This window comes from Tachysurus vachellii, chromosome 2 (assembly GCF_030014155.1).
Source record: "Tachysurus vachellii isolate PV-2020 chromosome 2, HZAU_Pvac_v1, whole genome shotgun sequence".
Lineage (NCBI taxonomy): Eukaryota > Metazoa > Chordata > Actinopteri > Siluriformes > Bagridae > Tachysurus > Tachysurus vachellii.
Genome location: NC_083461.1, coordinates 28,813,875 through 28,838,164, shown reverse-complemented (window position 1 = coordinate 28,838,164; position 24,290 = coordinate 28,813,875). Strand labels below are relative to the sequence as shown.

The 24,290-nt window shown below is 41.8% G+C and overlaps 1 protein-coding gene across 2 annotated transcripts in view; it reads left to right on the top strand.

Moving 5' to 3' along the window:
• The window catches only part of fbxw7 (F-box and WD repeat domain containing 7), a 94,798-nt gene that overhangs the window by 51,811 nt on the left and 18,697 nt on the right, over nucleotides 1-24,290 (top strand). The window contains exon 1 of one of the 2 annotated variants that reach the window (XM_060864183.1): nucleotides 21,771-22,136. The exons of the other annotated variant lie outside the window; for it this stretch is intronic. Within the exon in view, the coding sequence (XP_060720166.1) occupies nucleotides 22,098-22,136 (39 nt within the window). The 5' untranslated portion in view covers nucleotides 21,771-22,097. Of the gene's footprint in view, nucleotides 1-21,770; nucleotides 22,137-24,290 lie in introns of those variants that run through there. 2 annotated transcript variants of the gene reach the window in all.

Below are 24,290 nucleotides of genomic sequence, written 5' to 3'. Positions count from 1 at the left end.
TCTTGCTGCGTCATTTTTGAAGTGGCAAAGTGAACACAGATGGTATTAAAGAAGCGGAGGCTCGGAGACACATCGGTAAAGCAAGCTGCAGCTTTCACACACGAACTCGCTCCAGCTCGTGTCTTTACGCCTGCAGTCTTGCAGCAGGGGGGTTTCTGCCTACCGAGACTCCGTCGCTCCGATTAAAGCTCAGGGACACGCTTTAAAAATAAAACTAATCATAAAGCGAGTGATGAAGTTCCTTTCATTTTCCTCAGGGGTTGTTTGCTACGAAGTATAACAAAGCGGCTTGGTTTTCATTAGCAAGGGGAAAGGATTGCTGTTGAATTTATAAACACACACACACACACACGTACGCATGCACGCAGTGATGTGTACATTCACATGAATAGCATATGCCAAAACCCCTCTTGGTTCTGCTTTGGTTTGCTAATTACGCTCCTTTCAGTGTTTCATCGAGTGTTCACGCTTGAGTGGAGCGCCTGCGTGCCTGGAAACACTACACACACACACACACACACACACACACACACACACACACACACACACACACTGCCTATATCTCACTATCGTTACACACAGAGCCGTGACACAGCTCCCGGCTGTTTACCCTGTCATTGATTAACAAGCCGATAATTATTGATTATAAACAGCGTAATGTCGTGCTTAATCACGGACACCAAATGCCTTATGGGGAAAAAAAGGTTTTCTTAACATGCTGAAACAACCGTGACGTTCGGCTCACGCTTCAAAATATTATGTATTACAGTGTATTAGATAGAGGATCCCTAGCTAGGGAGCAACGCTGGTCTCCTAAATTACTCAAATGGCTGTGTGTGTGTGTGTGTGTGTGTGTGTGTGTGTGTGTGTGTGTGTGTGTGTGTGTGTGTGTGTGTGAGAGAGAGAGAGAGAGAGTTTCTCATTGTGTCAAGTTTTTTTTTTAAACACAAATCCCTCATAGTCTCTGTGTTTAATAATAAATAGCTCCTTATCAATTATATGTAAAAATTCAGAAATCTGACACTTTTTTCTTCTTCTCCCTTTTTCTTTGTCATGTCCTCCCTGTCCCACACCGACTCCTTTACCTCCTGAAGGTAAGAACACTTTCCTTCTTCTCCAAACTCTTCTTTATGTGTACGGTGCGGCGTGGCGTTACTCCTGTGTCTGTGAAGCCGGGTGTATTTACAGCGCTCGGGCGATAGGTGGCAGTGTGTCGTAATACCAGCTTTGAGCTTCAGTTCACACCCATTTTAGAGTTTTGTTGGGGAAAGTCTACAGTTTCACGTCCCTGAATAACACGGTGTCCTATTTTCACGCTGATACTCATCGTAATGACAGAAGCCCCACCCCCCATCCCCTCAACCCCCTTTCCCTCATGCTACTTATGTCTTCATTAATATTCATGTTTTTCAACACCTGGATTGTTCACGTTCTGAGGAAAAATGTCCCAGTGCAATATTTATTTATTGTTTTTTTTTTGTTTGTTTGTTTTTTATTCAGTCCATTATATTAAATCAGTGCTATATCAGTAATTAGTATTATATTAGTTATGGGATTAAAACACCACAGTCTGATCAGTCGAACTCGTTCCCGATTGTGATGATGAGAGTACGTACAGAATAAACTTCCTGAACCTTCGAGTTCTTTCGGTCTCGTACCTGGCGTGTAAATGTGGACCAGAAACTACACTATGAGCATTTACACTATTAACCCCAGACCTTCAGTAGCCTCAGCTTCCTGTTCCAATGTCTTTTGAGATACTTTTCAGCTCAGCACAGCTGTAAAGAGTGATTTCTACGGTGTACTGTACCGTTGTTCCTGCCGGTTCTATCCAGTCCGGACCTTCTCCTCTAAACACTTTCACATCTTTGTTTTGTATATCGTCTCATTTTGAATTATTCTAAAGATATATACAGTATATGGGCGAATGGAGCGATCATTCACACACAACCCCCCCCCATTTGTCTGTAGATTTTACATCTTGACCCTCTGAGTTCACACGTCTTTAATAAAGCTCTCGCTTACTGGCTGCTTTTCAGATCCACACAGTGGTCTCTTGAGGATATGGTCGTTAAGCCGTAATGAAACGAATCCAGGATTGGAAAAAAGCTCCAAGAGAGGATGATGATGATATTATTAGTATTGTTAGATATTCAGCTGAGAAGGAGTAATCATGTTCATGTAATCACTGAATTAGCCCCAACGCGTAAATGTGAGTGAATGAGCGGTGCTACGAGACCGCACCGACGTCAGGGGTGTGTGTGTGTTTCATAGACCCCCAGACTTACTTTGCTGTCACATCCAATGTTCACACAGATAAGAGACGAGACGCTGCTTCCATACCTTCAAACACATCCCTTTATAAACCGCATCATGTCTGTCGGAGTTGTGGACGGATTCTTTGAACTCTGGGCTTTTGAACTCTTTCACTGTGCCGTGTGTCACGTTTTTTTTTTTTTTTTTTTATTATTAATTTTTTTTATTGCGATTCGCAGATCCTTTGAGTCTCAACTCTGATAAAGACAAACAAAGTCACGGGATGAAAATTAAAAAAATCTTTTTGTTTGTTTGTTTCGATTCTTTTTGATCTAACATAGTGATCGATTTAAAGGTTCCGATCTTTGGGCCCTGTGAATTTTATGTGATTAGATTTTTGTGCAGATTTTAGCAAGTAATAAATAACAGTTAGGTCTCAGTCATAGTATTCAGACACTTTGGTATCACCTTTATTGTTATACTTTATTCATTTAACGTTGTGGAACATCTACAAGCTCTATTGGGGGGGTGGGGGTAGGGGATCGGTGTAATGAATCGACTCAGGTAGCGTTTATGTCCTGAAGTAGCTCTGAGTGATTCCAGTTTCGTGTGTGATGTGTGCTTTAACACGTTAACGTGCTCCACACAGCGCCGTTCCTCCATCTGCTCCTGGTTAAAGCTGCGCTCACTTCTGAGGAGCCAAAGCTTCAGCGCGCACACACACACACACACACACACACACACACACACACACACACACACACACACCGCACCGCTCCTGAGCTTTCATCTCCCGGCCGCACGTCAGGGCCACGGCGCCGTTTTTTACCCTGCGCTGCTTTTCACTTCCTCTTGTTACTTCTTTGGCAGACATTTGCGCTCGTAACATAAAGTCTGTTACTTGTGGAACGTCTGCGCCGCGCTATAAGGTTTACACGTGAGGACTTTTGTTTTTGTCCTGCATTGTGGTGCAGTCATTAACCTCCTCCTAGCATACAGGATCCCGATCAGCGATACTGAATCTGTGATCTGACGTCTCTCGCGCTTCAGAAAAGGCAATTTGACCTGAAAATGATGTCGCTGATCCTCCTGGTGTGAGTGTGTGGGTTTCAAAAGAAGCCTGTAATTTGCTTTTCAGTCCTTTTTTAGTTAAAACGCTCTCTCTGTGGTAAACCTAGTCATTTTCAGCCACAAATAAAACACGCATGATGATTTTCTGTCTCAATCCGTGTGTGGATCAGACGAGACGCGTTAGCGGCACGATCACTTTAACCTTAATCTTCACCTCCATCACTTCAGCTACGTCGGAGTCATTGCTCCGGGGGCTGCGGTCCGAGTTAGAACAGAGCTGTGGAGTGTTCGGACCCACCCAGATCTTTCTTTCATCTCGGGTACAGAGTAAACAAGACCTACATGTTCCTTTTCTTACACACACACACACACACACACACACACACACACAAATGTAAACACACCTTGAGTGATTTAACCTTGCGAATGGAATCCTCCTGAGGAGCACAGGATCAGTTTGACGAGACCTGGGTGTGATCTGATAAGCCCCGCACACACACCCATACACACACACACACACACACACACACGCACCTCCTTTCCTGGTCGTCTCTTCCTTGTCCTGAGGATCACTTCTTTATTTAGTTTGTTTATAATATTTAATTTAATGCACTTAGAGTTTTGTATCAGGACTGTGTGTGTGTGTGTGTGCGTGTGTGTGTTTAAATAATAATCGGTTTGAGGCAGATATCCTCCCCAGAATTCTCCTTATCTTTTATTTCATAAGGTGTTCAGGTGAAGGTGTGGTGTGGATGTAGGCGCAGGAAGAATAACGTACAGTAATCATAATGTCGATGAAGAGTGTGTGTGTGTGTAGGCAGGGTGTGTGTGTGTGTGTGTCTTTAGACTGCAACATAAAGATCACTCCAAAGCAGTGTGATGTGTAAAACAAGCAGATAAGGTTTGTACTCTGCACATTCACTGCTTCCTCGTTTGTCGTCTATTTGTTAAGGATTTAGCATAACCCAAAGGAACAGGCTGTGTGTGTGTGTGTGTGTGTGTGTGTGTGTGTGTGTGTGTGTGTGTGTTTTCACAAAGCATTAGCAAGATGAAAGTCTTCATGCATTTTTCACCTCCTTCAGTTTACAGTGATTAAAAGGCTGTTGATTCAGTGCACACAGGAAGCAGTGCGCTTGGGTGAGAAGGCTCAAACGATTACAAAAAGAAATCAATAAAACCTTAGTTGTTTTTTATTTTAAGAATAAGCAGTATCTTTTATTTAGATTCTTATTATACGTAACTTCACATTACAGCCAGCAGCAGCGTTCCGCTAACGAGACGTCGTTTACGGAGGAACGAGCAGCATTTCCTCTTCACCTGGATTCAGCTTTTCTTCCCCACTTATCTCTCCATCTGTAGACTTTAAAACCACAAGAACGTGTTTAACTGCCTGTTAGTCCTTTATCTTCCTGTAAATGAGCGAGAGGAGGAAAGCTGACGTTCTGATCTGCTCCTGTAACTCATCATCCTCACATTTCACTGCACATCACATGCTTTTCAGCTCATCACAGCTGTAAAGAGTGACCACACGTGTGAGCGCACACACTTCCTTCTGCTCTGTGAGTCGAAGCAGGTTGACATCGAATACAGCTGAACAAGAAGTGCAACACGTCGTCATTAACATGACAAATTACATCACACATCGACAGCAGAGCAGTGTTTCAATTCACAGTGTTTGAATCGTTCTTTAGACTCGTTCACTTCATCACAGTTTTTGTTTTCATCACCGATCCAAGACGGAGGTCTTCATTTCTGTCTCTTTTTATTTCCTTTTATTTTCCCATAACGATGCTGTTTAATCTCGATCAAGTCGTTCTAACGTGGACTCCTTGTTTCCTCCGACTCCTCGTTTCACGCCTTTAAGGAGGATCAGCAGACGTAAAGAAAGCATTTGCTCTAGGTGGGTTAATTGTAGGAACAAAGTCAAGCCCCTTCCAGTTAATTATACTGGTTAATTAATAAAACACAACTTTTTTTTTTTTTTTTTTTTTTGCAAGAAAAGAGAGGCGAGGGAGACGTTTTAATTAAAGCGCACTTTCCATTCCGTCCTCCTGGGACAAGAACGTTGGGCTTTTACACACACTGCACGCTTGTTTTTGAGATCAGAGGATGAAGGGTGCTTTAAGAAGACGACGTGGCCTCCTCCCACACTCCCTCCCTTCCTCATTAGACAGCAAGCACAAGCTCTGAGTCCTGCACCGTGCTTTGTGTTTCTCCGCATGCTTGCGTTTTTGATTGTCTCAGCGCTTTGGCCGTGAAGAGAAGCTCCACTGGCTGATTGCCCAAATATTCCTCTGCCTGATTGTCCTCCTTTTACTAATATATGGTGGAGTTCAGAAAAAGATGCTGATGGCTCTTTCCATGGACTTTGCCTTCATTATTCTTTAAAATGTCGCTACAATGCAAAAAAAAAAAAAAAAAAAAAAAAGAAAAAGTTGTGATGTGGTTTGACGAAGTTACTGTTATCTCAAAGTTTTCCACTGAGCCAATGCTAACATTTTGTAATTAAACTGCATTTAATCGCTAAATTGGCGATTTAGCAGAATCTGCATTCATCGCGGTTTCCCTAAATATCCTTAGCTAGTTTGCCAGTGCGTCATAAAGTAACCACAAAGACAGATTCCTGAGCAGTTCTGTTTATAACCACCACCAGTCTTCACTCATGCTTGCTAGCTGAACATATGCTAATTTCTAAAACCTTTGCTGCTTCTCAGTCGGCGCGGTAGTCAGGGTGCTGATCAGAGTGTCGGCCATTTTAATCGCAAAATAATTTCGGTTCATTGGAACATTCTCTCCGCTACAAACAAGGAGCATCGACGGTCGATGCTTGCGGTGTACCGGAAATGATGCCATATTTTCTGAATCTTCTCAACTCAAACTCCACCATGATCGTAAGCAGCTGCTTATATTCGTCGTAGCTCTCGAATGATTAGCTATTTGTTACTTTATTTGACTTCCTGCACAGTTTGTTTGAGTCTAAAGACTTTTAAGTCTTTAATCCAATAGCTAGACATTTTGTTATGGAACAGAAGAAGGAAAGCATTTGTAGAAGGTAGGTGATGTCATGATGTCGGAAATTCAGTCATCGTTGTCCCGATATGTAACGATCCCGAGTCTTTACCAGAGGCCCCAGCTAGTGTACACAAGGATCTACTGGAACCTTTTGCTGTTTGCAGTTCCAGCGTGAGAAAGTTGTCCAGGGGATGGAGTTGCTTGGGAATTCTCTCCGGATGGTGTGTTTACACTTGCTGCTCTCTTTTATGTACGATAATTTTTTCCCCCATGTTTGTATTGTGTTCATGCTTTTATCATTTGTATGTAAACAACATCGATATCTACCTAGTCCACATCTTTCACGTCTTTCATGTCTTTGTGTCCTCGCGATCTGTAAAAGCTTTTTAAAACACAGATCTTTACGCTATTGAGCTTTAGATGTTGTGTTCTGGAAGCTGTGGAGGCGAGATGCTAATAAAGACCTCATTACATGCACAAACATTGCGCTGAGCTGGTGTACAATAAAACACAAAAGTACAAGCTTATTGAAAAGATTTCTATTGACGCCGATCTAATAATGGATTTATTTCTAAGTGATCTTGAAGAATCTGAAATGCTCAGAGGTTTTAGACGTACTCGTGGTGGTGTTCGTTCTTTTCTTTTCACTCCAGGAATGTGTAAGACTTATAAATAGTTACACACAAGACTTATAAACAGCTTGGCTATTTGGAAAAGCATCAGGATTCTTACTGTAGGAACAAACGTTTATCACACCCACATTGTGATCTGGTTAGTTTATTCATCTGTCTGCATGTGAATCGTGGGACAGCTTTAAGGGAAACAACTAAGGACGTGATACTGCGAGTCAGAGATGGTGTCTGGTGTGGTGTATATATAATAATATATATATCTGTACAGTGTTTTATATTTATATATCTGTGCTGCGTTAAACTGCTGATATGACGGTGCAGAGCTCAGACTGTGAGTGTTTTTTGTGCCAGAATGTGTCCAGGTGGAGACACGATAGTTGGTCACTCTGTAGTCTCATCGCTAGGAGTGTTCGGTTCTGCAGCAGAAAAGAACCCGTAGTTACCCAAGTACATTTCTGTGGCACTGGATGGATTGACTCTCCTATCTGATTAGTCAGAAGGATTCGTTTTCTTCGACAGAAACCTGTTTTGTCTGACCCTCCATGTAGCTGAAGTTTTCTTAGATAGAACAGAAACCTGTTTTGTCTGACCCTCCATGTATCCAAAGTTTTATTAGGCAGAAAGCTGTTTTGTCTGACCCTCCGTGTATCCAAAGTTTTCTTAGACAGAAACCTGTTTCGTCTGACCCTCCATGTATCTGAAGTTTTCTTAGACAGAAACCTGTTTTGTCTGACCCTTCATGTATCTGAAGTTTTCTTAGACAGAAACCTGTTTTGTCTGACCCTTCATGTATCCGACGTCTAATAATGATAATAAATGGGTCGGTTATTTAACAAAGTCAAATTTATCCTTGTTAATATTCCGTAGTGGATTTTTATTCGTTGTTGAGTAAAAAAGGAGAATAACCGTAATCACCTTTGGGGCGGTAAAGACATCACACAGTCCTGTCATATTATCTATACTTAAAACACAAAGCATTCTTAAAGGACATGCACAGCTGCAGGAGTCTGTCTTCATCTCAGCTCTGTTCGCAATAGGAAAGTCTGTTGAAGTGAGTTACTGTGTCAGACAGATTTCGAATAAACTCCGTCTCCCCACCCCGAGTCGGTTTCTTCACTCCGCTCATCCTGACCTGCTTCACGCTCTGATTCTTCTTAATTGCATTGCGTTAGCCTGTGTCATCTTTTATTTGCTTTCAGAAGCAACAGGATATTAAAATCTGTCTGGACCATAAACCGGCCGGATGGCAGGAAAAAACAGTGCGGCTGTTTGTGAAAGTATAGTCCCAGAATAGTAATTAACCCACATCTCCACATCCAGAGTAGGCTAATGTCTCAGCAGATGGAGAGAGAGCGAGAGCTGGACGCATACGCAGACAGATTACGAGGAAAGTTTAAAGATTATCTGGGCATGAATAGGCTTTGGTTGGAAGTTTATGATGCTGTTTTCCAGCCAAATGAAAAAGTTTGCAGAGTTTTCTCCATCTAGCCACTTTGCAAGACGCTTCACGAAACATTTGGATGTCTGACTAAAAAAGTAATGTTTGTGAAATGGACAAACATGCCTACTTCATTAGAGACCCTCGAGGTCACTCGTTACTGAAGGGCACATAGATGAATCAGCAAAATCTGCATGCTTTAGCACCAACTGATGCTTTAGAACCAACTGATGCTTTAGAACAGAACATCTACAAAAACAACCTGATTGTAAATACTGTGACTCTTGTATCTCGCTGTATATAACTGTTGGGCTTCATTTTTTTTAAGATTTAGACTGAATACGTGCTGGAAATGTCCCTCCAGATTCACAGCATCAGGCCACAGATATGCCTCTGCATCCCTTTGGCCATTCAACCCTCTCAGTGTTGCCAAGCAACCAGGAGCTGGGAAGGAGGTCATCAGGGCTGCTTTTGCCGCCCCCGCTGAGAGGAACGAGTAAGGGACAGTAAAGATTGGAGAGCATGTCTCTTTGTAATAATTCCACAGATCCACAACAAAATGTCCAGTGGCAGTCATTGGGTTTGCCGGTGATAAGTGGAGAAAGTTTCCCATATGGCAGCCAGTGGAAATTTCCCAGAGGCGGTCAGTGGAAGGTTCTCCCAGTGGAAGGTTCCCAGTAGTAATCAGTAAAAGGTTCATAGAAGCAGCCAGTAGAAGTTTCCCAGTACCAGGTTCCTTGTGGCATTTCTCGATAGCAATCAATGAGCAATTCCCAGCAGCACACAGTGCACAATTCTAATCAGCAGTCAGTAAGCAGTGGACATTTCAAGTTCCTAGTGGAAGGTTCCCAGTGGCAGCCAGTTGAGGGTTCTCCAGGTGGAAGAACCAGTACTAACTTATTCATTGATAGAGATTTCAGAAGCACTTCTAGGTTCCTAGTGGCATTCAGTGGAAGGCCCTGCCAGGGGTGTTACCAGTGGTAGTCAGTAAACTTTTCGCAGAGTCAGCTCAGTTCAAACGGCATACATTGGACCGTTCCTAGGGGCATTCAGTAGAAAGTTCTTCTAATAGCAGTGAGTGGATATCTCTCAGATGCAGTCATTCCACAAAATGGACATCACTTTAATACCATCACCAGAAGAAATGGACAAATATCCCATCAAAGGGAAACGAATCAGCAGACATGGGGTTTACTTTCCAATCAGGGACTGAGCAAGACCATATAGTATATAGTTACATATATAGTTACATATAGTTACATATAGTTATAGTTACAGCACCATTAATATGTAACCTACTGCTCAGTGTGCTGAAGACAACAGCAGTTTGACATGATATCATGGGTGTTGAGATCATGGTGTATTGTATAGCAAATCATGAGCGCATGCTGGTATATGGAGGGGAGTTTCACTTAAGCAGAGGTCCTGTACCCATGCTTCTGTCAAAGAGTTCTCTGGTCTCCTCTGGTCTGCCTCCTCATGCCGAGTTGTTTTCTTTCCCTTTTGGGCGGTTTGCCGCTGTTGGAGGTCTTATTTGTTTCCTGAATGGCTAATATGCCAAGCTCATGGCTGGAACGAGGCTGCTGAGAGGGGGGCCTTGTTTCTGACCGTCTGACGCCGCAGCCTGCACTTCCTCATTTCCATACAGCTGCTCCAGAGTAACAATCCCCACAGACTTCACAAGCTGCCTTCATGACTATCAGCAAAGAATCTATCCGAAGAATTGGAGTGGCCCAGCGGGTTACTGATGGCTTCAACTTGTGAATCTCTGGCATCTGTTTAAAGCATGTAGGTTAACACAAGCCTGCAGTTTCTAACACAAACCAGCACAACACGTAAAAATCATTATTCTGATCTTTAAACCGATGACTTAAATCGGCCAGAATACAAAAGACCCAGTGTGAAAGAAGAACATTCTCCTAACATCAGCAATTTTTTCACGCATCGGATTAGTGTAACAAACGGGGCAGATGCTTCAGGCTTAACAGCTTCACATGACATCATCACAGCTGTTAGCTTGCTAGCAGATTTGTCTTTTGGATATAATTATACATATTTATTGTTTACATAGTGTTAGCTAGCTTGAGAACAAACCTGGATTGTAGACTAACACGAGTGGGTTTATTTTTCTTTAGTTTGAAAGCTAGAGTAGTTGCAGGTTCTATTCTACTGAATGTGTAGTTTTTTCTGGTGTTAGTTTTCACAGAATACATTTTCCCTCATCTGAGAGAAGAATGGAAATTGTCTGAGTTACATCTGAAACTGCATAATACAACCAAATAATTTAGTATGATTAAATGCTAGCACCCTATCTACTCTCACCCTTTCAGGACAACGTTCAGTATGGAAGTGATTCTGGGACGAAACCCTGGGCATAGCGAGCTAACTAACCAACACCAAGTAGTAAATTCAGTGTAAGACACAGTGTACTATTCGAACATGTTCCTCAGTACAGCAGTTTGTGGTTTGGGATGTAGGTGTAGACGTATAGATAAAGTGAAAACGTGTCACAAGCAGGTTTGAGTCCCTACACAACGGTGTGCACTTGTTCGGCTTGTTGATCTTAAGAATATTTCCCGCATCTGATTGAAACACAACACAACCATTTGTTTTCATTTTCATCAAGACATTTTCCATGCCTCGGATCGTTTTTTCAGACACGGACCGCTGCGTCTTCAGCATCGGAGGAATTTTCATTAGTCTGGTCCATGCCGGAGTATCTGACGAGATGTAAGAATCCTCATCTGGAGACCTGACTCTAATTGTAGTTGTTCTGTCTTATTCTCACTGGATTCTCCATCATTCTCTCTGTCTTTTCTCTGCGTCTCTTCCACTTCTCTGTATTCCTCCCACCCATTCACTCACTCTGATTTCCTTTAGAGCGTAGCTGTGAATTTCGGCTCCTGTAAGAGTCGTAATTACGGCAGCATTTAACTTTAACACACCCGCACAACAGCTTCAGCTTAACTTCCTGAACACGCCGAGCTTTTAACTCCACAACAAAAGCGTGCACAACTTTATAGAGATGAGCATCGGGGCGGTTTTCATTCAGAAACTCTTTCGGGAGTTTGCAAATTATACCCAAAACACTGCAGCGAATTTAAATACCGGTGAGATCAAAGCCTCGTTTCCAGCAGATCCCGGTGAAAACATCGCGAGTACGCTGTAATCAGTTACACAATACACGTTCACGGTGCACTTATACCGAGTGCTTTTGGAACATCTGCAAAGGTTTTTGTTCTTATTTGAAAATTCGTCTTAAACATGGAGACCATTAGGTGACTTGATTTCATTACATCCGTGGATTTAATTACAGAAAGATAAAAGTCTTAGGCAAGTAAAAAAAAAAAGGCCAGTTTGTTGTTTCTGATGCCTGACAGTGCCACACCTTAGCCACTATGACGCCACGTTTTTTATTTTAACGCCTCGAGAGAAACTTTTAATTAGATGTTTAACTTTTGCCTCGCAAAATATATTTCTTTTTGTCGCATGTGATCAAATCTTTGTGCAAACTCGGGGTTGCCTAAAAAAAACTGTACAGAAAGACCTGAAACGAACTCACAATCTCCGCTGATTATTTTACAACTGATTGTAACATTTCTGTACGTCGTTGTTACGCCGATTGCACTTGTGCTTTTGCTTTGTAGAACCAAGATCTCAGTGAGTGTGGACTACTTTAAAATATCAGCAAAAAAAAAAAACCTTCCTGGTAGGGCTGCAACAAACGATTATTTTGATAATCGATTAATCTAACGATTATTTAGAACGATTAATCGACTAATCATCGATTATTGTCAATGCCATTGACGACTAATCAGTAAGTTTTGAACGATTATTCAGCTTTTTCAATTAGTTAAAACATTGAGTTATACATATTCTAACTATAATATAAAAAAAGAAAATCACTTCAGCTTTTGAAATGGTTGTTTTAATGAACTTTGAGCCAACTAAACAGGTCATTCTCTTTTTAAGCACTGTTTAAATATTCTGTTATCTTTTAATTAAAAAAAAAAATTTTTACACAAATGAATCAGCTGCATTACAGACAATATATATATATATATATATATATATATATATATATATATATATATATATATATATATATATATATATATATATATGCTTGAATGTAAACATCTCTTGGCAGCAGTATTAAGAGCTTCATTTGTAAAAGTGTTCAGTTTAATGAAAAGCAGTATGTAACAGTGTCCTTTCTGCACTGGCCTTTTTTGGATTTTCAAATAAGTGCTGAATTAAAATGAAGAAAAGTCAGCCTCCTCTTGTGCCAGGATGTTTCCTTTTCAAGTGCTCGAGCATGCACGTTGTGCTTCCATGAAACGCAAGTTCTGCCTTGCATGTATTGCACACAACTGCATTTTTGGTTGGATGTTTTGTAAAACTTTCCCACACCTTGCTTGTTCGCATTCGCTTGCACTCCGTCATAATTTGCGCTTCTTTTAAAAGTTCTCTTCTACCGCATTTGTTAGGGCTGCAATACACTCTAGCGCTACAGCGCCGTAGCGGTCAAATCGCGATATTGCAGGCCCTTACATTAGGACACGTGAGAACAAACGACTACTCGACAACAAAGATATTTGTCGACAATTTTTTATTGTCGACGTTGTCGACAATGTCGACTAATCGTTTCAGCCCTCCTTCCTGGGTATTCTCCTGGTACCAGATCCTTCTTGTACCTCCTTAAATGACAAACCATGAAAAGAAAAATGACAGTTACACGAGGGAATGGATATGGATTATAATGTGTATTGTGTAGGTCATGCTAAGGAAATGAAGTCAGCAGTCTCACATTGTGACGCTCACTCGTTGAATCTCTCCGAGTCCTACTCGTCATTTTACTGGGTCACGTCTTTTGGAGAGTGACTTATCAAATCGGGCGTATACCGAATAATAATCAAAGCGTGTCAGAAGAGCCGCAGCGTCAAGCGTGCTGTGTGCTGGGAGGAATGAAGCAGCCTATTAAAGATAAACAGACATTAGGTTCATCAAAGTCACTAATTGTTCCTGTTATGAGGAGCATCAGAAGGCAACGCTGTGCTTGTGTGTGTGTGTGTTGTTCACTTGCTCACAGTCATTAGTGGCTCTGTTTGTTTCCTGGCACTTGAAGACGTCGACAGAAATCGCATTTGGCGTCGTCAGTTCACGAGTCGACACGCCAGATGAGAAGTACAATATCTATGCGCTCGAGCATCGCTCGCGTCTTTGACCATGAGGAGAATATATTAGAGGGTTGAGATTCGGTGCACTAGCTTTTGGTGGACGGAACGAGCGTTTATGAGAAACGAGAGAGACGCTGTGATGCTGTTCCAGGAGCAGCAGCTGCAGTGTCTCAGCACATCAGGCACGGGGCTCAGGGTGTGTTTCAGACACTGAGCACATCGAGAACAGCAGCGAGCTTCCTCCATCTTTCATCAGCATATCTGTGTGTGTGTGTGTGTGTGTGTGTGTGTGTGTGTGAGAGAGAGAGACATGCAGCTGTTTTGCCGTTCTCACGTAACCGCATGAGTGCAGGTTTAATATAGCATTTCAGTCCTGCACTGTACAAAACACATCATCAATTAAACAAACCAGAAAGAAATACAATTAAGCCGAACGAACACAATTAACTTTTCCTTTAGCTTCCAAAGGAAAAAAAAAACCTTGCATGTTGTTCTAATGTCAGAAAATAATCAACAACTGAATCATCATGAAATCAGAATCAGAAATCATCATGAATTACTCCTCAGTAATCATTTTTAGCCCTTCGATCAGCTCTGAACTGCTTAAGTCACGAAAAAGAGCTGGGACTGGAGACTCCTTCCATAAACCTTCCCACAGAAACCTAACCATCTCAACAGGGTCATATTTTTAATAATTAGGTGGTAGATCATCGGGCCCTGTGATCAAGCTGTTGCTATAGAAACAATTGCGTGGGTTATTCGATCAATATGACAGCTACATTTAGCTCGTTATTACATTATAACAGCTATAAACAGTAATCCTGACTGGTAATTCTGACTCCATCCATAAATATCAAAAAACACGTACATGAAAACTTCACCTTATCAACAGTTACACATTCTTAAATGTGTGTTAAAGCAACTGTTGTACAAGTTAGAAACGATAACCTGTTTCATCGCAGAAAACACAATCACAAAATTCCCTCCCGACCAATCAGATTCGAGCATCCGTCGTGGCTCCGGTATGAATTCGGATAAGTTCAAGTCCAGACATTCCACATCAGCACCTCTAAACTCATCGCATCAAACATCTGTATTATTCAAAAGAACCAATCTGTCCTTTATTAATAATATATAACTGATACAGGAGTTAAGTGCTCATGAATAAATCCAGACTCCAGGGACAAGAAGGACAGAAAGATGTCCAGCGATCTCTCTCTCTCTCTCTCTCTCTGTCTCTGTCTCTCTCTCTTCTCTTTCTCTGTCTCTCTCTTTTTCTCAGTCTCTCTCTCTCGTTTATTTATTTGTGCTTCATATTCACTACTACAGTGGCAGCTGTATTTAGGCTCAGCCCCCAAACTCTCATTCTCTTTTAAAGATATCATATATGGTGTGTGTGTGTGTGTGTGTGCGCACACGCATGTACATGCCGCAATGGGACAGTTTGTTGCCTCGAGGCAGGAAGTAAGGACGAATCCAAGTGTTGAATTATTAAACGTTAACAACCTCAGTCTCCTTCACACACACACACACACATTAGTTATTATACAATCCTGTGCCTCCGTGTCAACACCAGGCGCTGTTCGAATGTATGATGGGCATTCCTGAGTAAAAATGGGTGGAGTTACGATACATTTTTAACCTCACTGCTAGAGTTAAATAGCATTTTAACAATATTTTGTAATTAAAGTTATGTCCATTTTTTTTTGAGAAATGTTTGTAGTCTGGAGATGTTTAATGCACGAGGAGGAAAAATCTAAGATGACTTCTGTATGGAAATATATTTAGCATCAAATCTAACCGACTGGTATCGGTGTAGCTAACGTCACCATACAAAACCCTACGCAGCTAAATAGCTAGCTTAGCTCGATTCTAACGTAACTCATCTGCAACTAGTCCCCTACCTAAAGTACTAACGTTAACTCATTAATAAAACAGCAGGTACAGATCTGAGCAGTCTCTCATGTGCAAAGCACTTTTAACACTAATGGTCTTAATTACTGCACAGTAAAGACGTCGACCTGCCGAGTCGCAGCGGGAAATCTGAGCTGAATCTTTGAAGTCTTTGTCTGTGGAAATTCCTCATTGCTGTTGTATTACATCAGCTCCGCTCCGTCTTTCTTTCAACGTCTGTTTTTTATTTATTCATCTTTCCTGACATGGCACATGCAGCAATGTGTTTCTAGCTAGCTACGTTCCACGTGCCACAGATGGAGTGTTGGTGACATTAAGGAGGGAAATGCGGCTGTTTGAGACACAGCCCGTGACTGCAGGTTTAATAGATACGCTGTGGATAAAGTGATGATGTGATGAAGGAGAATGAATTGTCTGTGTGTGTGTTTATCTTGCACTCTTTTGATGAGTCATCTTGTTATTCCTCTTCAAGATGTTCCACAGGAACAGGGCCTAATGGAAAAACTAAACACATCGCCATTCATATGATGGACTATTTTGTGGAAATTACTTTGTGAAAATGAATGTGGTTTAAAAAAAACAGTTGCTTAATAATTCTCCTCTTCTAGGTATCTTGTCTTCATCTATATTAGAATTCCCCTTCCTTGGCAGCATCGCTTCAAACCAACACAAACGTGCGCCCTTCCTAGGCAGGAAGTTTATAGGGAAGTCAAAAACAACCTGAACACGATAAGCAGACTTTATTATTTTTACAGTACAATTTAATCCAACAATCGTGGATTAACAGTGTGGAAGTCGTGGCCTAATGGTTAGAGAGTTTGACTCCTAACCCTAAGGTTGTGGGTTCAAGTCTCGGCCTGGCAATACCACGACTGAGGTGCTCTTGAGCAAGGCCCCCACCCCATGCCGACTGCTCCGGGCGTGTGTGTTCACGGTGTGTGTGTGTGTGTGCGCACTGCTGCGTGTGTGCACTTTGGATGGGTTAAATGCAGAGAACGAATTCTGAGTATGGGTCACCGTACTTAGCCGTATGTCACGTCACAATGTCCCCTAAATACGCAGCCTCATTTCAAAGGGGAAGAGAAAAAGAAGTCATCGTGCACGTAAATAGAACACAACCCAAACCAAAAACTGCCCCCAATCCTTTTCAGTCATTATCTGATTAAGCACATTTACCCCTTAATTACACTAGAAAGAACACAGTTTGAATTAAAATGTGCCTTATCTAGGGAGCCTCATTCTAAAAGGAACACAATCCAAAACAAATAATGTACCCTACCTAGGCAACCTTACTCCAAAGGAGACACAACCAAGAATAAAAAATGCCTCCCTACACAGGAGTCTTCATTCCAGATATAATAATAAGGACCCTAATTAGTCATGCTTGCCCCCAAGGGAACACAGTAATTTGTACTAAAAAAAATGTTTCTTTATCCTCACAGCCTCCTCGGCTAATTAAACACAGTCCAAACCAAAACATTTCCCCTAAGCAGCCAGAATTGCCCCAAATGCCACACCAGAATCTGCCCCTAACCAGAATTCCTCACCACGAAGTGAAACCAACTGAACCAAGCAGAAAATCCACTTACTTAGACACTCTCAGGCCAGATAGACAGCCTTTACACTTTATGCGAGTCCCCTATGTAGGCAGCCTACCTAGTGCACTATGTTTTTCTGTAATAAAGAGCTCAGACATGACATCCAACGTTACTGTAATACCTCATCAGGTCTGAACCAGTCGGTCTGGAACATGTGAAGTTCAGAAAGAACGGCCGTGATGACTGAGACATGTCTGAACATGTTCTCACACACACACACACACACACACTTCTGCGTCAATGTCTTTCAGGAACAGAAACTGTTCCAAGAGTTGTTTGTTTTAGTAACGGGTAGACACACACATTATTCTGATTTCCTGTTCTAGCACTTCTGTGTGTGTGTGTGTGTGTGTGTGTGTGTGTGTGTGTGTGTGTGTGTGTCTGTGTTCTCCAGCAAGCTCCTTCAGTGTTCCAACATGGCCGCCCATCCCGTCTCTCATCACCACACATCTTATTAAAAGCTGACCTTTCCAACACCGTCTGCTCCACAGATACACCACACTGTACACAGTGCACAAGCTGCAGAGGGTCTCACACACACACACACCCACACGCTCAGTGGGAAAAGGCAGTGCAGCTCCACTAACGGATAAAAATAGGCGCAAAATTACAGTGCTTCAGCTCCGCTAACAATGCAGCAATATGGCTGAGGGAACAGAAGCAGGGATGATTTCTCTCTCTCTCACGTGCGCTCACACACACACACACACACACACACACGCGTCTCTGTAAGTTGAGATGAAACTGATGCAGTGTGGACATGTTCCTCTGTGAGTTTGCCACCTTTAAGGTCATGTTTTGAGGCAGCACATCTTGTGTCGCTTTAGTGAAGGTCAGGAGTCGAACTCCTTAACGTTTGATGTTCTCTCTCTCTCGCTCTCTCTCTCTCTCTATCTCTCTCTTTCTCTCTCTATCTCTCTCTTTCTCTGTGTGTGCGTAGGGCTCGGGTCAGCGACGGGTAATTTAACATTTGTGCTTCCTCTGAGCTGATTTATGTCTCTCTTCAGGGTCATTCAGAGCTTTCACACTTCCTCTTTAAACATGTGCTTCTTTCTGCACTTCTCTCATCTCTGTTCTTTTTCATTCTTCTTCTGAGTTCTACTTTTTTTTTAAATTGTGGTGGCTCTAAAATCTTCGTGACATGTTACTTATATGTTTGAAACGGAGAAGTGTAAGACCGACCCGGGCTTTTCCTGGGGAATAAATATGGAAAGTCACAGTGGAGACGGATAAAAAGAAAGAAAGTATGACTAGGTGAAGAATTTAGCCCCGTAGTGCAGGAAGAAATGTGAAGAAATCAAATGAAAAATGGAAGATGTTGAAGAAAGATTTCTTGCGAGGCAGAATGAAAGAAAGACCTTGAGATAGCAGCTTAAAGAAGGAAAAAGGAATCAGTAGGGAATGATAAAGAAAAGACAGAGCGGAGGAGAGAAAGAGAGGCGTGTGTAATATGGATGAGTGTAAGTAAAGAGTTAGAGTTTATTAAAGTTTATAGAAATATTAAATATCCTCACATCAGCTCTCACTGAATAGTGTGTGTGTGTGTGTGTGTGTGTGTGTCAGTCAGATGAAGTGTACTTTGCACATGCAACCCTGTGGCTATGGCAATATAAACACACACACACACGCACGCACACACACACAGTGGGTTATTCCAGCAGCGTGTTGAGGCGTGCACACCCTCAGGTGCGTGCGTGTGTTTATATGGTTCTAATGCACACAAACCTACATCTTCATAACTCATTAGTCCTTTGTGGTTGTGTCCCAAACGACATTCCCTATTTATTGTAGCCCACATAAACACGGTCACAAACACCTCATCATGAGCCCACGGTGGCTGTGTTCCAAACCACAGACCCTGTACACCACTTTCATTCGTCACTATGTATTGAAGGTAATTCATAACTTATAGGCTGCTGTGTGTGTGTGTATCTGTGTATATGTAAGTAAATGGTCATCATCACTCAATCAAATAGTTAATTAAGTTGCTGAGAAATGTCTGTAGGTCCAGGTCTCTTCTAGTCTTTTTCTGTTATTCTTCCCCTGCATCCATTGCTATGGCAACGGCTAAACCAATATGGTGTTTAGGTCAGGGGGGCCCAATGGGAGTGTGTGTGTGTGTGTGTGTGTGTGTGTGTGTGTGTGTGTGTGTGTGTGTGTGTGTGGAACCTTTTCTCTTGCCTCTGAGGACAAAAGCCCTGGCTAAACTTTACACAGCGGATTGGAATGCAAGGCATCTGAGAAACGTCCCGACCTCACTGTCTGAGAACACACACACACTTTCTTCCAAAAGCAGGTGGTTCTCAAGGAAGACTTGGCGCCGCTTGAATGATCCACTCAGGCCATGAAGTGTGCTGTGACTGGAAATTAAAAGAAAAAAAATGTAGGAATATAGTAAATCAATAGCAGGACATGACAGTTACAACTCTTGGAATGAGAGAGACAGGACTGATAGATGGAGATACTGGTCAGAGAGAGACAGGACTGATAGATGGAGTTACTGGTCAGAGAGAGACAGGACTGGTAGATGGAGATACTGGTCAGAGAGAGAAAGACAGGACTGATAGATGGAGATACTAGTCAGAGAGAGAAAGACAGGACTGATAGATGGAGATACTGGTCAGAGAGAGAAAGACAGGACTGATAGATGGAGATACTGGTCAGAGAGAGACAGGACTGGTAGATGGAGATACTGGTCAGAGAGAGAAAGACAGGACTGATAGATGGAGATACTGGTCAGAGAGAGAAAGACAGGACTGATAGATGGAGATACTGGTCAGAGAGAGAAAGACAGGACTGATAGATGGGGATACTGGTCAGAGAGAGAAAGACAGGACTGATAGATGGAGATACTGGTCAGGGAGAGAGAGAGAGAGAGACAGGACTGATAGATGGAGATACTGGTCAGAGAGAGAAAGACAGGACTGATAGATGGAGATACTGGTCAGAGAGAGAAAGACAGGACTGATAGATGGAGATACTGGTCAGAGAGAGACAGGACTGATAGATGGAGATACTGGTCAGAGAGAGAGAGACAGGACTGATAGATGGAGATACTGGTCAGAGAGAGAGAGACAGGACTGATAGATGGAGATACTGGTCAGAGAGAGAGAGACAGGACTGATAGATGGAGATACTGGTCAGGGAGAGAGAGACTATACTGAGATACAGGTTTACAGGTTTACAATAACACTGTATGTGTGTGTGTCTGTGTGTGTTAGGGGTATTATTTCTGATGATAAAGCACACAGACAGACAGATAGAGAGGTCTGGGGGGGTGAGAAATACCCCGTGTTCAGTCATTTGGAATAACTGGAGGAGGGCTGTGTGTGTGTGTGTGTGTGTGTGTGTCCATGTTGGATACACGCACTGCAATCTGTCATACACACACAGTGTCATGTGTGATGGCCGTAACAAATGTGATTATTAGTGATAATGTCTGAGCCTTCTGAAAAAACGATTCATGCTGAAGTACAATGTTACACACTTCGGTTTAGCGCATACACACACACCCACACACACACTAGTAATTTATATGCAGCCATAACAGTGTACGTTATTCAGTAACTTATTCTACACCTTGGAAGCTTCAGGGGTTAAAATAACCCAGAGTAGTGGTGTTCAGTTTAGATCAGCACTTCACCAAACAGTCATTATAAAGAACTGCGAGCATGGACGTGTAGAGCAGCTTCTGTCTCTGCTGAACAGGTTCAATTACCTGTGTGAGCTAGCATTACCTCGCTGACCCACGAATCCTACAATCAAATCAGCGTCTGCTCCTAAACCGTCGCACACTTGGGAGAAAGAAACCCCGCCTCAGTTGGCTATGAAGATCGTCGTTGTTTACTGAGTCTAGTAGTGAATATTAATGAGTGTCGGGATCTGCTTTATGAATATTCATGAAACATGGGTGGTCCGAGTGAGAGGCAGAGAAAAACACTCCGTCACCTCGGATTAGAAACGTTACATGGAGCGGAAAAACGATCCCAAAGGAAAAAAGTGCGTCATTTGGTGCAATTTCACAGAAAGGTAGCGTAAACGTACCAACAGGCCCGTCCAGAATTTCCCACTGTAGAGGAGTAGAATTAAGGTCTAAAAATCACTTGATTTGGTTTACAGCTATCGAGAGTCTGTTTAGAAAGTGGTTTGTTGTTGTACGATACAAGTCGAAGGTGACTGGACGATTTTAGCATAACATGTTAAGGCTAAGTTATGTTACTAAATTCAATGCATACGTTTTTCCCTCCCCAATGTGAACAGAGTTAATTCAACACAACTTTATAGAAGCAGGGACGCAAATAAATATGGAAAAACAAACCGTGTATATATATATATATATATATATATATATATATATATATATATATATATATATATAATGATCGTTTAACATGTATATTGTTTCATAGAATAATTCAGGAAGGCAAAGCACAAGGATTTAACTGAGTGTTGAATAAACAAAGTAAAATGTCAAAAACCAGAATCGACTCAGCGAAGTGATTTGTTAAAGTGTGTTGGCGCAGAACGCATGAAGAATCGATTCGGGAATCGACTCAGCTAAGCGAGTCAGTAGGCAGTAGGCGAGTCAGTCTCTCTCTCTCTCTCTCTCTCTCTCTCTCTCCTCCCCCCCGCTCTCTCTCTCCTCCTCCTTCTCTTCCTCCTCCTTATTCCATCGCAGCCCTTCGTGCACGGTACACGGAGGGCTGACTGAGTCGGATACATGTGGATTATCTCCTGACGTTCATTTATCTTATTTTTATTCCCGTGTGGATTTCGTGTGTCTGCGGCTTGTGTCCGGGTTCACACACACACACACACACACACACACACACACAGGACGAGCATGTCCGCCGCATCGCGCACGGGTTTCGGACCTGGACACACACACGGTCCAAACCGCAGTGACGAATAAATTCACATATAAATAAACAACAACACCGGAAACCGGAACCTGTTCTCTCTCTCCTTGGACACCGGGCGCGGATCTACTGCAACCATGGGCTTCTACGGTACCTTAAAGATGATTTTTTACAAAGTGAGTACCGGCTGTGTGTCCCTGTATCTCTCTCTCTCTCTCTCTCTCTCTCTCTCTCTCTCTCTCTCTCTCTACCTCCGCCCTTGAGCGCGCCATGGACGCGGTTTGATTTACGAAGCGTGCGGCACGACGCGCAATTTTATGGCCACTGCGGATAAAAATCAGTCTGATATCCGGATTTCTCTTACATAAATATTTTGAACGGTGCGCGCTGCTATTTCTGTCCTGCTCGAGGCGTGGCTGCAATGTATAGGCTTTACATTTACATGCGTTATAAACGCGCTATAGACGCGCGTAACGCTTTAGTGTCTCCGTGTTCCCGCATCTTAACAGTTTCAGGTTGTAACCATAACCAGTGATGGTGTAGATATCAATGTGTAGCGTGCGTGTGTGTCTTGTGTGTTTTTATATATATATATATATATATATATATATATATATATATATATATATATATATATATATATATGTGTGTGTGTGTGTGTGTGTGTGTATGTATATATATATATAATATATATATATATATATATATATATATATATAATGTATGTATATATATATATATGTATATGTATATATATATATATATATATATACATACATACATACATACATTATATATGTATATATATATATATATATATATATATATATATATATATATATATATATATATATATATATACATTATGTATGTATGTGTGTATATATATATATATATATATATATATATATATATATATATGACTTTACTGAAGCCTTCTGCCCATCAGCATCACTGCACCTGCGCTCACTGGAGCTCACACACACAGACATATTCAAGACACGTTTCTGTTTATAAGGATGTGAATAACGAAACATATTCCTTAAATATTGAAGCCGTGTACACTTTATAGATACAGAAGTTGTGTATCTGCTGTACCACAGAGCTATATCCTGTTGAGCATGCTCAGTGTGATCCCTGTGTCCTGCTGAATTGTGTGTGTTTCTGTGTGTGTGTTGGAGCAGAACAGAACGAATATTGATTACCGAATGAATTCTTCATTGCTGTCGGACGTATCGTCATCCCGGGTACGAGGGATGCCACCCAAATTGTAGCGCGAGGGCCTTAGATTCGTAACACTGCATGCAGTCATCGAGAGAGAGAGAGAGAGAGAGAATGCTGATTCGACATACAGCAAATATGCATTGTTACTTTAAAAAAATCAGCATGGTTATGAGTTTACAAAAAAGCATTGAAACAGGAGCCAATTATTGTGAACACCAACTCAATTCATAAGTTAATTAGGATCAATGATTGATAAACCTGGACCTGATGAAATGAAGCATCAGCAACCAGCTGAGACATGTTCAGCATCTGAAGTTCGCTGGTTTAGTTTCACTCACTAAACACAAGGGGTGCATCGATCTATACCATACTTGCCATGTATCAGGATGTCCTGAGATAGATATATTTATACAGTATATATAAAATTTACGTCATGATGATTCGTCAAAAAATCTTTTAATATTATTACAGTCCTGTCCTGTCGTATCGTCCTGGGCTCGGCTTCAGCTTTGTATCTAGCATTAAAATGTATCAGATGCTAATTGAGCAGTTGAGGTCTGTATTGATTTGATGATGACGCTCGGTATCGGATCAACGCACCTCTTAAATGGTGCCTTTATTTGCTGTTGAGAAATTGCAGATCGTTGCAAATGATGTCACAATACACTTTTCTAATGCATCATGATAACCTTCATCAAAACACAGTTAAATAAATCAATAGCAAGCAGCCGATTTTTGACTGGTTTTGTTTTGTTCTGCCGTTTTGCTGAAAAACGGGTGACACACACGTGTACGTTCCATAGAAATATATAGAAATATTAGATGTGCGTGTTATATTTTGAAAATGGAGGTAGGTTATCTGGAGATAAAGGGCTGTGTGTGTGTGTGTGTGTGTGTGTGTGTGTGTAACCGAGAAGGAATTCCCAATACTGTGAAAGTGTAGTGGGTGGCAAAAGAAAGCAGTGAAGCTCGACTAATGAGATCTCGTGCAGCTCTCCAAATACTGCAGTCTGTGCGTGTCATAGGTTTCCTTTAAGGTGGAGATTTGCACACCTACACACACACACACACACACTCTTAAACACACCTGTTCAGACCTCAGTCTA